Source organism: Populus alba, chromosome 14 (genome assembly GCF_005239225.2).
Source record: "Populus alba chromosome 14, ASM523922v2, whole genome shotgun sequence".
Classification (NCBI taxonomy): domain Eukaryota; kingdom Viridiplantae; phylum Streptophyta; class Magnoliopsida; order Malpighiales; family Salicaceae; genus Populus; species Populus alba.
The window spans coordinates 11949065-11967731 of record NC_133297.1 but is presented as its reverse complement, the minus strand read 5'-3'; the positions used below and the strand labels follow the sequence as shown (position 1 = coordinate 11967731).

The following is an 18667-nucleotide window of genomic DNA, read 5'->3' as shown; positions in this document are numbered from 1 at the left end:
CGCCAATCACCCCTCCCTCTCCCTCACCACGCGCCAACCATATTGCCTAGTCGCCCATCCCTCCTCCGCTTCTTCAATCTCTACCGCCAACACACCAGCCATGAAGTTGTATAGAGGATAGTGAGAGAAATTAATGTTTTTTAGAAGAAAAAAAAACACTTTAAAAATGCACTTTCACATTAGGAAAACAAAAAAATAGGAAAAGGGGATTATCACTGAAAGTCTCGCAAAATTGGTGTAAAAACAAAATTCCTTACCAGAAACGTAGAGAAGACTGCCAAGTTGTAAAATCTCATCTCAAAGTAAATGAATAAACCACCAAGAAAAACAAGCAAGTAATTAAACTCGTTGAAATTTACATCACCGTCTCCCTTGTTAACAAAAGAATTATACTCTTCAGACAGATAAACTTGAACTTCATAATCTCGATCTAGTCATTTTCCAAGCTTGCACGTTCGAAGGTCAATAATAGATTGAAAGTACAGCTTAAACCGTTTGTCTCGCTAAACCTTTCTCCTGCGCAGGAAATTTTAGCAAAGACTAGTTTTTTTAACCTGGATTCCATCACGGGGTTGAATATTTCTTTTTTGAATAAAAAATAAATTAAATATACAATCATTCTTAATATGTTTTTTATACAAAAAAATTTAAAGTGTAAATTAAAAAAATCTATACAAACATCTAACTACATGAATCAAGAACCATGTATGCTGATAAATAAAAAAAATTTATTAATAATAACTAAAGATACAATCTTATATATTCAGTTGTTTTACTTGTTAAAATTAAATTTTAACTCAAACACCGTTTTAGAATTACGTTTCACATGGTATTTCATAAAATTTTGATTTTTTTAATTTTGATTTATATTTTTATATCGTGTTTTGATATGTTGATTTTTTTAAAAAATGAAATTATTTTAATATATTTTTTTAAAAATATATATTTTAAAAAAACAATCTCCACGTAATCTCATACTCCATCAAAATCTCAGTATAGAAGTTTTCTCAGCTTACAAGAGTGGATTGAAAGTCGAGCTTAAATTGTTTGTCTCACAGAAACTTCCCAGACAACAATTTTTAGCAAAAGATTAAAAGAAAAGATTGGTTGATGTACTTTCGGAATGGGACGTGTGATATTAACCATACAAACCAACGATCCGATAAAAAAAAATAATGATAAAATAATATTGAGAAAGCAAAAGAAAGGCGGTGGATGGGCTTCCAAGAACCAAGACCCAGAAGACAATATCTACAGTGGATTTATTTGGAAGTTTTGTTCGAGGAAAGATACCCAACAGGCCCGAAAATCCAGAGTGACACGGGACAGTTCCTCGAACCGTGTTGACAAGTATACTGGATGGCATCGACGGAGGCTGCCCATGTGATGACAGAGTCATGGATGTTCGAGTCCACACTTCACACGATGGATATTGATAATGAGCACAGATATAAACTCAGTCTGGGTCGAGGGGTTGCAGATTTACTTTGGCGACACGCGACAATAGCATGTTAATTGAGTACTGGGAACTCCGTTTGTTCTTGGTGCAAAATAGTTTTTTTTGGGAAATAAATTTTAAAAAAAATAAATTCTAATAAAATATTTTTGATATTTAATAGTGTAATGAAAAATGAATTGGAAAAATACTTTTCAGTGTTTTGGTTATGTCATGGAAAATGAGCTGAAAAATAACTTATTAATATTTTATTTTTTTATTTTTCTCAAGTTTATTAAAATAATGAAAAACAAATCTTACAAGTTAAAAGGTTGAATGAGAATGAAATTGAAAAAAAATATAATTTCATAAATTATCTCAAATAAAATAAATAATAATCAAAATAATAGAGATCAAATCTAAAAATTTAAAAAAATGAAAGATGAAGAATTAAAATAATAATAATTAACATTCCATAAATTATTTCAAATAAAATAAGTAACAATCAAAAGAATGAGGACCAAATTTGATAGATAAAAAAATTCAATAAAAATATGATAAAAAAAAAATAAATAGCAATTATAAAAATAAGAACCAGAAATTAATATAAAAATAAAATTTTAAAAGATAAAATTGAAAAATAAATATTCAAAACAAAATATATATAGCAATCAAAAATTTAAGGATCAAATTTGATATAATTAGCAAATAATGATATTTATAAATTTTTCACAACTTCCGGAAAGTGTTTCCCCCCCAAACTTTTCAGGAAAACACTTTCCTGAAAACCAAGCTAAATTTTTCTTTTACTGAAAAGTGTTTTCCATTGATTAACTTTCCTACTAGCAAACAAACACAAGAAAGTTTGGAAAGTGATTTCCCGGAAACCACTTTCCGAAAAACAAACACAGCTAAAAGGAAAACATTTTCCTGAAAACTAAGTTAAATTTTTCTTTAACTGAAATTGACCGGAAAGTGTTTTCCGTTGACCAACTTTTTTAATGAAAAACAAACACAAAAAAATTTTAAAAATTATTTTCCAGTAAACAAATATGGCTCTGGCCTCGGATAATTTTATCTCGTAATCTTAGAAAAAAAAAACCCATTTTAAGATGAACATCAACTATTAATATGTTTGGTTGTCAGTTTCCATTCTCTGACAGAGGACAGCTGCCATTAGTTATGCTCTAGCAAAGAAAGAAAATATATTGTGTTGCTAAGGATTTTTAGGAGGCAAGGAGGGGGCATATGAGATGGATTTTGTGCTAGCATGTGGTTATTTGTTAAAACATTAATCTGAAGAGAGATTGACGCGGCAAATTAAAGAATTTTTTATTTCGAATTTAAAATTTAAATTAATATTCTCAAAAAAAATTTAAACAGCTATTAATTTTTTTACATATAATAACAGCACAGTTTAGAAATTAATTCCAACTTCTTCTTTTTTTGTTAAAATTTGATTTTTGTTGTTTTAAATGATTTTTTTGTGCTTTTGTATCATTCTGATGTAATGATATATTTTTTTAAAAATTTTATAAAAAAATATTTTTTTGATATATTTTTTAATAAAAAAACATTTTAAATCACAACCGTTATCATATTTTAAAAACATAGTAATAAAAAAATTCTAGTTTTTCAGTGACAAATCTCGGGTGTGTTTGAGAACGCGGTGTGAACCGTGTTCCCTTAAATTTTAATTTTTTGCTTAAAATAATTTTTTATGTTTTTAAATTATTTTGATGTACTAATGTTAAAAATAATTTTATTTTGATATATTTATATAAAAAAAGAATTTTAAATCATTATTCCTACTAGGGGTGCTCATTCTCGGTTCGGTTCAATTTTTATAAAAAAAAAGCAATCAAACCGAATTTTGTTTTTACAGGAAAAAAAAAAAAAATCCGAACCGAAATCGGTTCAAATCAACGGTTTAGGTTCGGTTTGGTTTTTTAGGAGAAAACCCGGTTCAAACAGGTTTGACTTAGTTTTTTAGGTTTGACTTGATTTTTTTGGTTTTGACCCAGTTTTTTTCGATTTGACTGTTTTTTTCTGGTTTTGATTTTTTTGAAATCAAAATCAAATAGTCAGTTTTTTTCAACATTTTAATCAGATTTTTTTCACAACTCAATTTATTTAATTTTTTTTTTTTTAATTTAATCAATTTTTTAATTTTTTTTACTTAACCCCTAATTCCTGATCCCTTGTATAATTCCAATCAGATCAAGTTGACACCGCTGATTCCGGCTTTATAACATTCAAAATTCCCAAAGCAGGCGCAAATCCGGTTAATTGAAAAACAAAAGGAGATGTATCTCGGCGCGTGCAAGATGAAAGGACAGTACAATTCCTGGGAAGAGAATCCTTAAACTAGCACGAGAAAGCAGCAAGTAGCCCGTGCAATATACATGCCCCTTGGTTCCTCGATCTCAAGGCAAGGGACTTGCGAAGACAGTTTCAATGATCAGGATTCGTGTCTGGATGTCATGATCGGGCATTCTGCTTTTTATACTTCATCGGACTTTCCAAACATGGTTCGATTATTTCTCAAATAATCATAAGTTTTCTTGATTAATTCAGCTGCGTGCTGCAATATCTATAATAGGAACAACACTTTTTTTTTTTTTTTCTAAAAGCAGACACATTAAATATTTTATGTTCCTAGCATTTAAAACATGAATTCCATTGCCACGGAAAATTGACTATGAAAGTAGCTTAAATGATCCCTTTTTGAGTGTTATTTGGAATAATTATGAGTTTGAGTTCTTTACGGGTCGTAAACTTCGACTTCAATATTTTCACAACTTGCACCGCAAAAAGATTTTCATTCCAATTAAAACGGCCGAGTTCCGTGTGTCTCGTTTTCTAATGCAAACGGAGGTGGTCGAAATTAGCAAAACTCCTTCGTGGGATCCACGTGTCATAGGACCCCACATAATTCATTACAAATGTGGCGTTATATAATTGGTTCCATTTATTCCCCGAATGTATCTAAAATAAGGAGCTGCAGAATCCATCCACTTTTGCTGACGCTAACATTACGTCACTCACCCCACCACTTTATAAAGTGACACACAAAATGTGTAGCAATCAAGTACACTCAACCCCACGTAACTCCCTTAATCAACCAGTTATTAGTATTTACGCCAACCAAATCACGCCACATCCTCGACAAGGACTTTCAATGCGACTCAGCATGGCAAACTCGTAATTCAAATAATTCCAGATGTCAATTTTCTTATAAAACTATCTAAAGAGCCTATTCTTTTTTTACCCTTTAGATTTTTATAATTATCTCAACAGAGAGTATATTTTGAAGAGCCATGGATTTGCGTCAACGGACGCCAAACAAAATTCAAATACAGCGGAATTGTGTTTTACTATTTCTAATATCAATATAAATAAAAAAACATATTTAATTTCCTCTCGTCTCCTTCAATAATTAATAATAATAATTTCTCTGAAGAAGTTCACGACACTCACCACTACGCCCTTCCTTCCCTCTCCAATCATATTCTCTATTACTCTACACTTAAATTCTCTATCTTAAATATTTTATATTTGCTTATTATTTTTCTTTCTAATTTCCCAGCGAGAGAGAAAGCAGATGAAGTAGAAGAGTACAAGAAAGATATATCTATACTTCTAAGAAACTCTCTCTTGATTATAATTTATTTACTGTGTTTGTAAGTTAAATAATAATAATAATTTGATCGTCAATACAAAAGCTCAATTTGTCTGGAATATGTCTTCAATGGTCTCTTTTTAACTGCTCTGGTACTCTTTCTTCCTCTCTTCTCTTATCACTTTTTTTAAAGTCATTATTTGTTGAAGGTAATTCCGAGTTTAAGCTTTTTATAGTTTGATCTTCGATTGTTTTCTTTTCTTTTTGGTAAGATAGTTAATGGTGATGTTAGGGGTCTCTCTCTCTCTCTCTCTATCTCTCGTTTTTTGGGGATGCTAAATTTGAGTTTAATATTTTTTTGGCTAATTTTTGGTGTTCGGAGTTTAGGGTTGACTTGAGATTGAGTAAACTGTGAAGTGAACCTTGTGAGCTGCTGCCGACCTGTTTTTATTTTTTTTTTGCGTGTGTTGGTTGCATGATTTTGATTGTACTCAACTTTTGCTCCGTTTGGTGTTGATGGATTTTTTTTTCTCAGATTGTTGACTTGGTACCTACTGCTAGTGTTTGTGTTATAATTGTTATTCCGCAGCCGTGTTTAGCCTTTGATAAGATTTAACATGCGATTGAGATTGTAATTTTGCAGAATAAGAACGTGGGAGAAGGGGAAACAAGTGGAGATTTTCTTTAACTGATAGGTCGGGAGAACGTGTCTGCATTAGGGTTTAGGGATTAATTTTATTTAATTTTTTTACTGAAAGTGTCGGAAATTGTTTGTTGAACTCAATTTAAGTTCTCATCGTTTTTGAACGGTGCTGAATTGATCTTACTTTATTTATGTGCATGATGAATTTATGCTCGTGTCTGCCTTTTCAATGGTTTGACTCCGTTTTTTCTGTTTTCTGTGTTAGTGAGAAGTGATCAAATGGAGCAAGATTTGAAGGGCACAATGTCTGGTAAGTGTCCTGGTGCATTCCTTTTCATTTGACTCCTTCCTTTCTTGAAACCCAATGCGTGCACCCCTTTGTATCTTGTTAGTATATGTGTATGCAGTAAATCGGTAATTTCTCGACTGGCCTTCTGTTCTGTTTATAGGTCCATCAAAAATTCCAGTTGTTAATAGTAGTAAGAAAGTGGGCACTGGAGCATGGGGGATCCCGCTTAGAACTGATGCAAGATTGTTTTCTAGCTCATTGCCTGTCCTTCCACATGAAAAGCGTTTGTCTAAGCTCTTGTTGCTAAGTTATGGATTTACACTCAACAGATATTTTGATTTCTGAGACTTTTTTTTCCTATGCAGTGAACTTTCATGAATCAGAGAATTGTGGTCGATCTATTGATGATAGCTCACCTAACTTGAATAAACTCGACCTTGAAACTGAGGTTACAGATCTATTTGAAGACATCGAACCAAGTGCAATTGGAAATTTGCTTCCTGATGACGACGAACTTCTTTCTGGCATAATGGATGATTTTGATCTTAGTGGGTTGCCTAGTCAAGTGGAGGATTTGGAAGAATGTGATTTGTTTGGTCCTGGAGGGGGGATGGAGTTGGATTTTGAATCCCAAGAAAGCCTTCGAATTGGTATGTCCAAGCTAAACATGTCTGATGGGATTCCTGCAAATGGGGTTGGTCATTATCCTCTTCCAAATGGTGTGGGAACAGTGGCTGGGGAACATCCATATGGGGAGCATCCTTCAAGAACATTATTTGTTCGGAATATCAATAGTAATGTGGAGGACTCTGAATTGAGATCTCTCTTCGAGGTATTTTTATAATTGTCAAAAATGCCAGATATCACTTATCTAAACCACAATGATTTTTTTAGAATATCAATAGTAATGTGGAGGACTCTGGTTATATATTGTGAATATTGCTATTTGTCATAAATGTCTTCTTCAAGAGCACTGTCGAGGTAATGGAAGGCCTTTAGGTGATAGAATGGTTTCGTTGCAGTGAATCTACTTGCCTGCTTTCTTTCACTTTTGAAATTTTTTTTTCTAGTATTTTTGAGCAAGCTATCCCTCTGGTTTTAAATCAATATAAATTTGCAGAAGTTGGTGCAACTTGCATCTGTATTTGGCTATTGCGATGAACCTTTTTAATGATCACTAATTATGGTTTGACTGCATTGTATGATTATATTTAAACTGAAGTCTTGACCTCTTTATTGTATTTGTTGATATTCTGATGTCTGGATGTATGTAGTGTTGCTTTTTGTTAAATTGTAAAATAGATATGAAATTTTTTGTTTTGCATTGTGCTGCTACTGCTAATTAAATCAATTTAGTTAAATACTCTTCAATGAAGCAAGGGGTCATAGTAGTATAATTAAATAAATGTTGAGTTTTTGTAAATACCTAGTGCTCGCTCTCAAGCTTTCTCAATTCTTGTAGCAATTTGGGGATATCAGAACATTATACACTGCATGCAAGCATAGAGGCTTTGTGATGATATCTTACTATGATATTCGAGATGCTCGGACTGCAATGCGTGCGCTACAAAATAAGCCCTTAAGGCGGAGAAAACTGGACATTCATTTTTCAATTCCCAAGGTTTAAAGAGAGTTTAGATAAATTTGTTTGTTTTTTACGTTGTTGATCCCATCAACATCTTTACCATATTTTATTCCCCTGCCTCATACCAGGATAACCCGTCTGAAAAGGATATAAATCAAGGGACTCTTGTAGTCTTCAATTTGGATGCATCTGTATCAAATGATGATCTTCGCCTAATATTTGGGGCTTATGGAGAGGTCAAAGAGGTATGTATTAGGATGGTCTATTTGATTTATTTATTACTTGTTTAGAATGATTCTTCTATGTAAGCTTTCAAGACTTTCATTATCTTTATGGGTTGTTATTCCATTACTCAAAATACAGATAAGAGAAACACCACACAAGCGGCACCATAAATTCATTGAATTTTATGATGTTAGAGCTGCAGAGGCAGCTCTGAGAGCATTAAATAAGAGTGACATTGCTGGAAAGCGCATTAAGCTTGAACCTAGCCGCCCCGGTGGAGCCCGTAGAAAGTAAGTATTAGCATGATGGCGATGTGTAGCAATTCATGCTTCTGTGTTCTTGTTGGAGTTGATTCTTGCTCATTGTCAAATTGGTTAAATAAATGCAATGGAAAAAAATGTGCATGTGAGAAAGTAGTTTTGATCAATACATGAGGTTCTTATTGTCAATTTTAGACGGACTTGTTTCTTCAACGCTTCCCACAAAAATTGTCCCCAAAGCCTCTTTGTTATGTTAAGCCTATTATTAGGTGCAGTAGGAATCGTTCCCCCTTCCCTCTTTCTGGAAAAGGTTGTTGCAACAATAACTTTGAAAAATGACAGTCATATATATGCTAAAATAAACATTAATGGGAAGGGGCAGAATGATACTTACTTTGTGTGGGTATCTCATGACCAGAAACATCAGCTGGAAATATGTTGTATTAAGCAAAGTTTAGGAATTAGTAGTTGATTTCTAACATTGTGAATGCTATGGATTCCAGTTTTTTGCCTGTAGTAGAAATGGGAGAGTTTCTGTTCCATTTCCATCAATGGAACGGAATTAATGAGGATCTTTTTATTTAGGTAAAATGGACAAGATAATTGTATTTTTTTTAAGTCCTAATCGACATTAATATGAAAAGATTCTGAAATTCATAGGAAGGCCTTGCAACTTGGAAGCACATTCAGAATATTGATAAAAAACGAGACTATATTGCTAAAGATCCTTGGTTTAAGTAACAATCATCATTCTGTATTGGGTTCATATCTGCAGAGTGGTTGTTACTGTTTTACTTCAATGTTTGCTGGTATTATTCACACCTCATGATTATGGGCTTCAAAATATAAACTGTGTATATTTCTTGAATCTTCTTTCACAGCATGATTTATGTCATAGTCACTGATATCCTAAATTTGAGTCTCCTTTATCTACAGCATGATGCAGCAAATAAGTCAAGAGCTGGAACAAGATGAAGTTCGAAGTTTTCTGCATCAAGTAGGCTCACCAGTGGGGAACTCTCCTCCAGGTAAATGATTTCTTAAGTTTCTTTATACTTATCTGAGAACTCAATTATTGTTATTCATTTCCTATCAGCTCCAAGGTCCAGTACTGTTGAAATGCTTTTGGATTATGGGCTGAATCTATGATACTTTTGTGACAGGTGTCTGGCCACAGTTTGGCAGCCCAGTTGAACACAATCCATTGCATGGTTTTAGCAAGTCCCCGGGTCTTGGAACTTTAAGCCCTGTAAATGGAAATAATTTGCCTGGCTTGGCTTCAATTCTCCCCCCTCATGTCTCTAACCCTGCAAAAATTGCCCCAATTGGCAAGGACCATGGAAGGGCTAACCATGCAAACCAGATGGTTACCAACTCTGGATCAATGCAAGGAGCACCCTATCAACATTCTTGTTCATTCACTGACCAGAAATTGAGCACTAGTCCTGTTCCAACATCAAATTCATCTGGTATAGGCACGTTGACTGGTCCTCAGTTTCTCTGGGGAAGTTCTGCTGCTTGGCCGACATCATCTGTTGGAAATGCATTTCCATCACGTGGGCAAGGACAGGGTTTTCCATACACCAGTAGGCATGGATCTCTTCTTGGTTCACATCACCATCACGTTGGATCTGCTCCATCTGGTCTTCCTCTTGATAGGCATTTTGGCTTCTTCCCTGAATCACCAGAAACATCTTTCATGAACCAAGTTGCACTGGGGGGCATGGGTTTAAATCGCAACACTGGAAATTATATAATGAACATGGGTGGCCGTGCAGCTGTGGGTGCTGGCATAGGACTTCCAGGTCCCCTGACTGAAAATGGTTCACCTAGTTACCGGGTGATGTCATTGCCTAGGCCCAATCCTATGTTTATGGGGGCTGGTTCTTATTCAGGACCAGTGACAATCGGCAATGAGGGATTTGTTGAACGTGTTCGAAGTCGGCGAGTAGAGAATAATGGGAGCCAGATAGATTGCAAGAAGCAGTATCAGCTTGATTTGGAAAAAATCATTAGCGGGGAAGATACTAGGACAACTTTAATGATTAAAAACATCCCTAACAAGTAGAGCACTGCTGAGTGTTTGAAAACAGATGAGATGTTTGGTTTTGACTAAGTTGGCCACTTGGTGATTTCTTATGCCTTTGTTTTCCTTTCTAGGTACACTTCAAAGATGCTGCTGGCTGCTATTGATGAGATTCACCGCGGTACTTATGACTTTCTCTATCTTCCCATTGATTTTAAGGTGATGATATTTCAGAAAACATTCACTTGTTGTTATTACATAATTTGTTCAAGTTGAATGTGCTGATGGTTTAACTGCTCTGGTTGCAGAATAAATGCAATGTGGGTTATGCCTTCATCAATATGGTGTCTCCCTCACACATCATTTCCTTCTATGAGGTTCGTTTTGGTACCTTAATTGCTGTCTTAAAATAATTAAATTATATTTACTCTTATGTCATCTCTGTTCTAAAATCTGAATTAAGGTTGGTTTATCATTAACTGAACTTTGTTGTCATTTTCCTAGTGAATGTTTTGACTCTTAAGCGAAAAAGTATTGTCAAATTGTTTAACTAGGATTGGTGAATCACAAATTCAGGCAATTTTTGGCTTGACTCTTATGCATAAAAATGAACGCAGGCATTTAATGGGAAGAGGTGGGAGAAGTTTAATAGTGAAAAGGTTGCTTCACTGGCATATGCTCGAATTCAGGGCAAGGGTGCCCTCGTGACACACTTTCAGAATTCAAGCTTAATGAATGAAGATAAGCGGTGCCGCCCAATTGTCTTCCACTCCGAGGGCCAAGAGGCTGCTGATCAGGTAAAAAGTTGTAGTTAACTTATGCTTGTGATAAGAAAAGTACTGAGTGATTATTCTGTAAACCAGTTGGAATGTTATTCAAAAATACTATCTTTGAGCTTATTGTAGATATAATGCATACTTTGTTTAAAATAAGAAATCAAAGAGGAAAATGATGGACGTCATTTTGACAATAGTTAGTTATTTTATGTCTGACCAAATTAAGGGTTAGAAAACCTTACACCATCTGTTTTTCTCTTCTTTTTTTGATGAATTGTTACACCATTTTCTATTCGCTGACCTTATTTTTCATGGATCCTCCAGGAACCTTTCTTATCTGGTAATTTAAACATTTGTATCCGTCAGCCTGATGGATCTTATTTTGGGGATTCGTTCGACAGTCCAGAGGACATTCTGGATGAGAAAGCGGAGAAGAATTAACAGCCTAAACTTGCTCTTGGCCTTGAATGGTGGTCAGGAGTGCTAACCATTGTGTAGGCATTTTGAATGTATAAATTTGGAAGAGAGACTAAAGAGTGGGTACGATATTGGTTGAGTGATGAGCAGTCTCCACTTTTGGGCCATGGATGCTGCATGATATCTCACAGTTGGCAGAGTGCATTTTGTTCAGATGTAGAGCAACGCATTGTGTTTATTTAACCAAGGGTGAGAATAAGGCATAACATATTTTGCTGAGAAGTGAAGTATCTATCCACCATGAAGGCATTTCTCACTGATCTGTACATGGGAACTCCTATTGAGTTTTTGCATCAGGTTCTGGAGTCCGTTTGCAAATATGTCAAAACATGTTTTTATGCACACATGTTAATTGGATAAATCTGGGATCAAGGGCTGTTATAAGTTGTATAGAATGGAAGATGAACAGACCCTGGATCCGATTCATCCTCTCTTGTTATGTTTTCGCCAAAAAAACACGTCAATGTGTATATGCTTGTACACTGTACAGTCGTCCAACTCTCTCCCCAAGCGTGGGTAAAAAATGTCCTTTCAGCTCGCCAATTTATATTTGATTGCCTTAGGTTCCAATTTACGGATACAATGCATCCGAAATGATTTTAACAGGACGCATCGAGTATCCCGCACATTCTCATCATCCAAAATCACCAACTCAGATCCATTAAGAACTGATCATGGAGCAAATTTAAGCTCATCAATCGTATGGTGCTATACTCACCGAGTTGAGCAATTTTAAGCTCATCAATAGTATGGTGTTCTACACTCACCGAGTTGAACAAATTTAAGCTTATCAATAGTAAGGTGTTATACTCACCGAGTTGAGCAAATTTAAGCTCTATTTTTTACTAGACAACCGGGCCACCTGTATCAAGTGGCATAAATATCATGCTAAGGGCTTTCTTCAAAATTTATTGTCTTCAAGCTCCCTTGGGTATGTAACAGTTCCCACAATACGAAGCCCCCTTGAGTATCTCAAGTCATATTTGTAAAGCATCAGCAATGGATCCGGCAAGGCTCAAAACTTCAAATGGAGGCTTATTTGTGATGGCTTTCACAGTGTGAGGGCAGGAATCTGTTATCCAAAAATAAGCAAATGCATTCTCCATGCCTGAAAAAAAATGGCAAAGTTAAAAGGTTCAGCAGAAAAATATACGAGAAGAAAACAGAGGAGTATGCCTTGTAACACGCAGGCCTTTACCATTATCTTTGTGAGTAAATCGCTCCCAGGAGCGCTTAGGAAACACCCCGTGGGTGACATATGCACTGACTTTTGCTGCCCCATGAGCTGCCAATACTTTCTGAAGAACAAAGTGGCAAGGATAAAGAGCTAATTTGCCCGAGTTTCACAATTGTTGCAGATAGTCAACGTGAATAAACTTGACCAACTGGTTATACACAGATGCATGTGCTATATATACATTGCTTATTAAAGATTGATGGACCCAATTCCTATACACAATTTATCTGCAAAAAATAGGTGATTCCTCCTTTAAAAAAAAAACAAAATAAGGTGGCATCTAAACAAACTCAATGATGGCCAAGGCTTAAACTGATGGCCATACTCATAACTCTTGCTGATCTCCTATATGATAATGCTAATTAACACTCACAAAACTTTAATCATAAGCAAAACAAGGCAGGACCCTCCCTCAAACCAATGAGCTATAAACAAACAAACTAAATTGGGAACTTTATGTTACATGGGTTTTTTCTTGAAAATTGTCAGTGAAAAGCAGTTAAAGTTAAGTCAATTCCTGCAATAAATGGAAGTTTATTAACTTTTATTCCCACAATTGAGCCTGATGTTTTTTTCCAAAATTTGGATCAAAGGCTCTTCAGGATATCATAAAAATGAAGTTCAGATCTGAAGCGTATAATTTACAAGTCAAGAAAATTTAAAGTTTGAGAAAAGAGCATGGTGGAAAATTGGGAAGGTTATACAAACCACAACTTATATAGATGACAAAAGAAGTGTTGACAGAGATATACAAAATATGTGGGTTACCTATGTTAACAAAAAAAATCAGCCTGAAATTGGTAAGAATTTGAATTCTTAAATCAGAATACAGTGATTGAAAATGAAAGAAAGGAAAAAAAAAAAAAAAGGTATGTAGAACAGAATGAAAGAAAGAAAGAAAGCAAAGAACTGAGTAGAAAAGGATTGCAGGCCTTAAAAGAAAATGAGAAATATTTTTTTCCCAACTAAGTAGAAAAGGAATCGAAGGCCTTAAAAGAAGCGAGAAGTGATCTTTTCCGACTTTTAATTGAAAGATTCAGAGGAGCAAATGATTAGGAAAATAGGGTTTTCTGGAAAACTAGTACCTGGCACTCAATAAGGGTGCCTCCAGATTGTACCAAATCATCAACAATAACCACGTGGCAGCCAGCAGGATTTCCCTCCTTTATTCTAACTATCCTCTTATCATCTTCACGAACCTTCGCACATACCACCTGAAATTCATGCTCCAACAACATTAATTACCCATCCAACATGTAAACTGGAGAATGATATCATTCAGTCCATTTGAGAGAAATTAAACCAACCATAGGAAAATGATCCAACAGCTTGTGGAATCGCTTCCAGGCTCCATCATCCGGAAAAGCAACAACAATCTGAAATTAAAATTGGAGAACACAATCAGTGGCAAGCAAGATAACCTATTGAACTACAAAATTCTTCAAAGAGGCAATTGATTTATAGTCACGGCAATGACAAAAAAATCATCACAATGATCAGAAACAAGACCATATTTCACAGAGATGATCAGCATTGTGGTACTACGAACCTTATCAGATTCAGGAAGTTGGTGAAGACGTTGCTTTAACAGAGGAATCCCAGTAACAAATAAAGGCAAAACATGGTCCCCAAAATAGAATCTTTCCTGCACAAGGAAGATAGACAAACAAACTATTACCTTCTTACTTGACACCAAAGAAAAAAAAAAATAGTTGAGAAATGTTCAAAGAGTATAGATTAGAAGAGGAGAATGAGAACCAAGCTGTTTTTGAGATGCTCAATGAACTGAATATGATCAGAGGTTAAATTTTGGTAGATGACAAAAAAAAAAAAAAAAAAACAGAGAAAAGGAAACCCCTGGAGAATAAATTTAACTATGGTTCAAAGAGAAAAACAACTCGAGGCATGCCTGGCATCTCAAATGTTACAGAAAGACTAGTGATGAAGCCTGCTATTAATAATAGTAATTCATAACAAAGAACATATGATATGCCATTCAATAAGATATTTTCAATGCAACAAGGTGAAACATGTATACTTATTTATTGTGGGTTCACTTGTGGAGCAAGAGTGAAACAACCTGCAGTGCGTGTATGTCATAGATGACTAAACTAGTGGGGCCACCTCTTGAAATGGGAATATTCGACAATATCCTAGCCATGGTAAATGCAGTTGCAACATCCCCTTCTTCTTCCATTCGCTCAAAGGAGCCAGTTGGAAAGAAAGGCAACACCAATGAGAAGGAGGCAACAAACAGACGCGGCAGTGCATAAATGACAGAAAGCTGTTCGAAGATAACTCCTGGAGAACTAAAAGATGCAAGGAAGGCGACATGTTGACCTCGCAAATTTTCAGCATTGTTTATAAAAAGATTAGGAAATCCATCATCGAAACTCCTGATAACAACAAAGAATCATTAAGTTTTTCCGCTTAAATAACATTCAACCACAAGATAACGCAATAAACCGAACACCACAAACTCAAGGTCACTTGCCACTCAATCAAAGACTTGTTTGAATGGGATATGAAAACTGAACAATAAGTTAAGGGAAATATTCAAACAGAATAGATAGAATGACTCACATTCAGTAACTAAATTTCTTAACAGATAAATTCAGAAGTAATATTTCCAGCAGTCCCCCGGAACACTAAAAAAAACTTGTAATTCCACAGTAGTAGATAATGTTGTAGTATTTTTCATAATGGTTGTGAATTTATACAGTAAACTCTCTATTTCTAGAACCGTGAAAGAGAATTTATTTATGACAAAACAAATTCCATATGCACTCGAACACTTCAAGAAAAGGGGGTATTCTTTATCAGGGAACAAAGAAAAATGACTAAAACAGCAAATACCCACATCATATTCATGGATGAAGAACGAAAATAAAAGTAAAGAAAGAACAAAAAACAGAACATGATGAATATGAGCAGTAAGAGAGGGAAAGGGAGATAGGGAGGGACCTCCAGTTGATGGATTGGAGCGTGATGAACTCAGAGTGAGCGGCAACATTACGGGCAAGCTCTTCGGATTCCACGCAGTAAAACAGATGTACTTGCTTCTGTTTCTGTTGTTGTGTCTCTACTTTGTCCACCTCCATTTTCTCTGCTCTCTGCCTTTCTTTTTCCACGGTACTGCCCCTTCTCTCACTCCCCCGGCTCCAACACCGCTATTTCTTGGTGACTTGTTGTAACACGGGCTCCGTACTAGGTTGGGGTCTGTTTGGATACTTTACACGCGTGGGTGGAACGCTAATTCTAGCAAAGGTTTCTAATTTCAATTGTACTAACTAATTATTTTTAAACGGCGACTTAATTCATTGGTGGGGGTATTTTCTAGTAATTGTGAATAAGGTAAAACAATAAAAAATATAAAAATATATTTTATAATATTTTTTGATTAAAAAGTATTTTTATAAAAACATCTTGTATCATTACCAACACATACAAAATTAATAAGTCATTTTGACTTTTAACTATTAAATTTTTTATTATAATTAATGTTTCCATGTGATATCATAATGGGATTGGAGAATTATTATCAGTCATTATGTTTGAAGAGGGAGGATATACGTTTACATATTCTAGGGAGGAAATTAGTTTAATTTGTTTTTATATTTTATATTTTAGAGTTAGTTTTTGATATATTCTTCGACGTTTAATAATTCCTAATTTGTGTTTATATTTCATGACATTTTTAAATCTATTATTGTTGTAATATATTATTTTTAGTAGATGTTTTTATTCTTATTAACAAAAAAAAATATTAAAAAAATATAAATCATATTTTATTACCTTACCAACAATTCAAATTAAAAAATATATATATAAGATGGGCTTTGGAAGTGAATCCATTCCAACGAAAATGCTTTGGATTTTTTAAAAACGGAAGAGGTGTTGTAAGGCGAGAAGGAAACCAGCATAATCTATTTCTCATGCAGGCTATTCTACCCCTGTAGCCAAACACTTCTTGAAAGGATCTCATAAGATGGGCCTCCGCCGCGTCAATTCTGCTGGAGGCTGATTACCCTACCGTTTCGATTGGTGCGTTCCTGTACTTAAAGCGGCGAGATTCTCCCCTGCGTCGTTCTGCGGCTACAGCCTTCACCTTTTATTTTTTATTTAAAAAAATTAAAGTTAATTATACGAAAAATCGATTATTCTCCATAGCCCATGGGGCCTATACATATATTATTGTCCAGCTTGAAAAATGATTCCCACCCCTAAGAGTCCTGAATCGTGCCTTCTATTTTCTGGGCTCCAGACCGGCTCTGTCTATAATATTCTGCAGCACTTGAATATTATTTATCTTACCCTGCAGATATTGTGGAGAGTTATTAAACTCACCGTTCTCGCGGTTTAACATGCTTAACTTTTTATCTAGTTCAATGACGATGTTTCAAGATGCATGATGTTTAGAAATAAGATTTTTTTATGGTCGGATATTTTAATCAAGTCCTTTTCTTTTCTATTTTTTTAATGTAGGTGGTAGTTTAATGGAGAAAGCCAAGTATATATAAAATATATATTTCAATTCAAAAGTTTTAATAAAATTTCGTGTTTAGAATCTTATTAAATGTTAAGAATTTAATTTCAAATGAAATTCAATATCTAAAAATACTACAAAAATAATTAAGAAAGTTAAAAGTCTAACCTAAATTTTGGCGTTTTGACAAACTAATCAATGCCCTGCGGCCAAAAGAGTCAGCGGCGCACTGGTGGGCTACGGCGGCCCCATACTTCAAAAAAAGCTCTCAACTTTAATCTTCCAAAAATAGCGTAGTAATTTAATTTGTGCATAATGATCTTCTCAGGACAAAAGATTCAACATTCCAACCCCTCATGATCATCCTGTCTCTTTGGATCCATGCCCTGCATCTGCATGATTTTTCTTCCAATGACTGAAGCATTTACAGGTCCATGTGTGAAATTAACGTTGATCAGGGCGGTTGATCAACGTTCTTAAAATCTGGAAATTTTAATGAAATCAGATATTTACTATATTTTTACAGTTTGAGGAAGCATGGCGGGGACGGGAGGCGATGGTGGTTTTATCTTTGAAGCACATCCATGGGAGTTTCCCCCCTTTCCATACTATACTGATATGCGTGCTTGGTTTCAAATCCCCTGCACTTGCAATGAATGGATGAAAGGGTAATTGCAAAACTGTATATATTCGTGAAAGAGCTCGGGCATGCTTGTTAAACGATATGTTTTAAAGTGTTTTATATTTATAAATATATTAAAATAATATATTTATTAAACTTTAACTTTTAATGACAACGATCCTTTCACATTCACAAGCAACTATCCTTTGAAAACGAGCAGCCTATATTTTTATAGGCATGTCGAAGTCGTCGTGGAAAGTACTTGAGTTTCAAAGCGACCGGTGTGGCCCAAGGTATAAGAGATATGAATGGGCAGCGGCGGAACTAGGAGGGGCAAGCAGGGTCCCGCCGCCTGCAAGATTTGTTTTTTTTTTTTTTTTTTGTTCGAGCCCTCGTTCCACAAATTTGTAATTTTAGCTCTAAAACAAGAAGATTAATTTAAATTTGTGATTTTTTCTTTAATTTGTTAAAAATTCTTAGCTCCGTCCCAGGAATCACTATTATATTCAGGCGAGGCTGAACAAAGATCAGCCGAGTGCTATGACATAATTTGAGAATTCTGGGAATGTGTATTCATTTTATAGATCTCTAGGAGTTCTTGTAGGTGGGATCTCTTGGCCTGGGTTATGAGCACTTTTATTTCTCTCGTTTCCCTGCTGGGATTGGAAATGCGAGGCAATGTTTTAGCTGTCTCGGAGCTTTTGTCTATAGCAAGGCAATTCACAATTTGCGGTTCTGATTCTTGTCTTTTTTTAGGTTGGTTTGTCTAGACTCGGTCGGCATCAATGGTATAATCTTTTGCCTTTTGTCGTGAACCTGCAAGGTTCTTTTCGAAGCCTGAGTCCGTGCTTTTAAACTCTGGATTTCGACCCTTTTTTCTTGTGGAAACAATCGATTCATTCATGAAAGAAAGGGCTTCCCTTTTCTTCTTCAAACTTCTTCTAAGGTTTTTTGTTACCACTCAGATACATGTAATTCATTAAC

The 18667-nt window shown here is 35.0% G+C and overlaps 2 protein-coding genes across 4 annotated transcripts; one reads left to right on the top strand and one right to left on the bottom strand.

Moving 5' to 3' along the window:
* Nucleotides 1-4867: 4867 nt before the first annotated feature.
* LOC118041634 (protein MEI2-like 2) lies at nucleotides 4868-11889 on the top strand. 3 transcript variants are annotated; one of them, XM_035049096.2, is made up of 14 exons: nucleotides 4868-5209; nucleotides 5701-5752; nucleotides 5966-6010; nucleotides 6150-6272; nucleotides 6355-6821; nucleotides 7452-7610; nucleotides 7703-7819; nucleotides 7938-8089; nucleotides 8996-9087; nucleotides 9223-10123; nucleotides 10220-10304; nucleotides 10394-10462; nucleotides 10703-10882; nucleotides 11186-11889. In XM_035049096.2, exons 3-14 carry the CDS (start codon nucleotides 5980-5982, stop codon nucleotides 11300-11302), a joined length of 2493 nt encoding a protein of 830 aa, XP_034904987.1. In that variant the 5' UTR covers nucleotides 4868-5209; nucleotides 5701-5752; nucleotides 5966-5979; the 3' UTR covers nucleotides 11303-11889. The 3 variants fall into 3 exon arrangements, 2 of the variants coding, with proteins under 2 accessions (XP_034904987.1, XP_034904979.1); XM_035049088.2 differs by lacking the exon at nucleotides 5701-5752 and having other exon boundaries at nucleotides 4869-5209; XR_004686347.2 differs by lacking the exons at nucleotides 5701-5752; nucleotides 11186-11889 and having other exon boundaries at nucleotides 10220-10266; nucleotides 10703-10759.
* Nucleotides 11890-11972: 83 nt separating this feature from the next.
* On the bottom strand, nucleotides 11973-15777 carry LOC118041655 (ribose-phosphate pyrophosphokinase 4). The gene is made up of 7 exons (XM_035049121.2): nucleotides 15540-15777; nucleotides 14656-14971; nucleotides 14125-14220; nucleotides 13883-13951; nucleotides 13661-13789; nucleotides 12537-12636; nucleotides 11973-12446 (listed from the first exon to the last, which is right to left on the bottom strand). The coding sequence occupies exons 1-7, from the start codon at nucleotides 15674-15676 to the stop codon at nucleotides 12316-12318; spliced, it is 978 nt and encodes a 325-aa protein (XP_034905012.1). The 5' UTR covers nucleotides 15677-15777; the 3' UTR covers nucleotides 11973-12315.
* Nucleotides 15778-18667: the final 2890 nt, after the last annotated feature.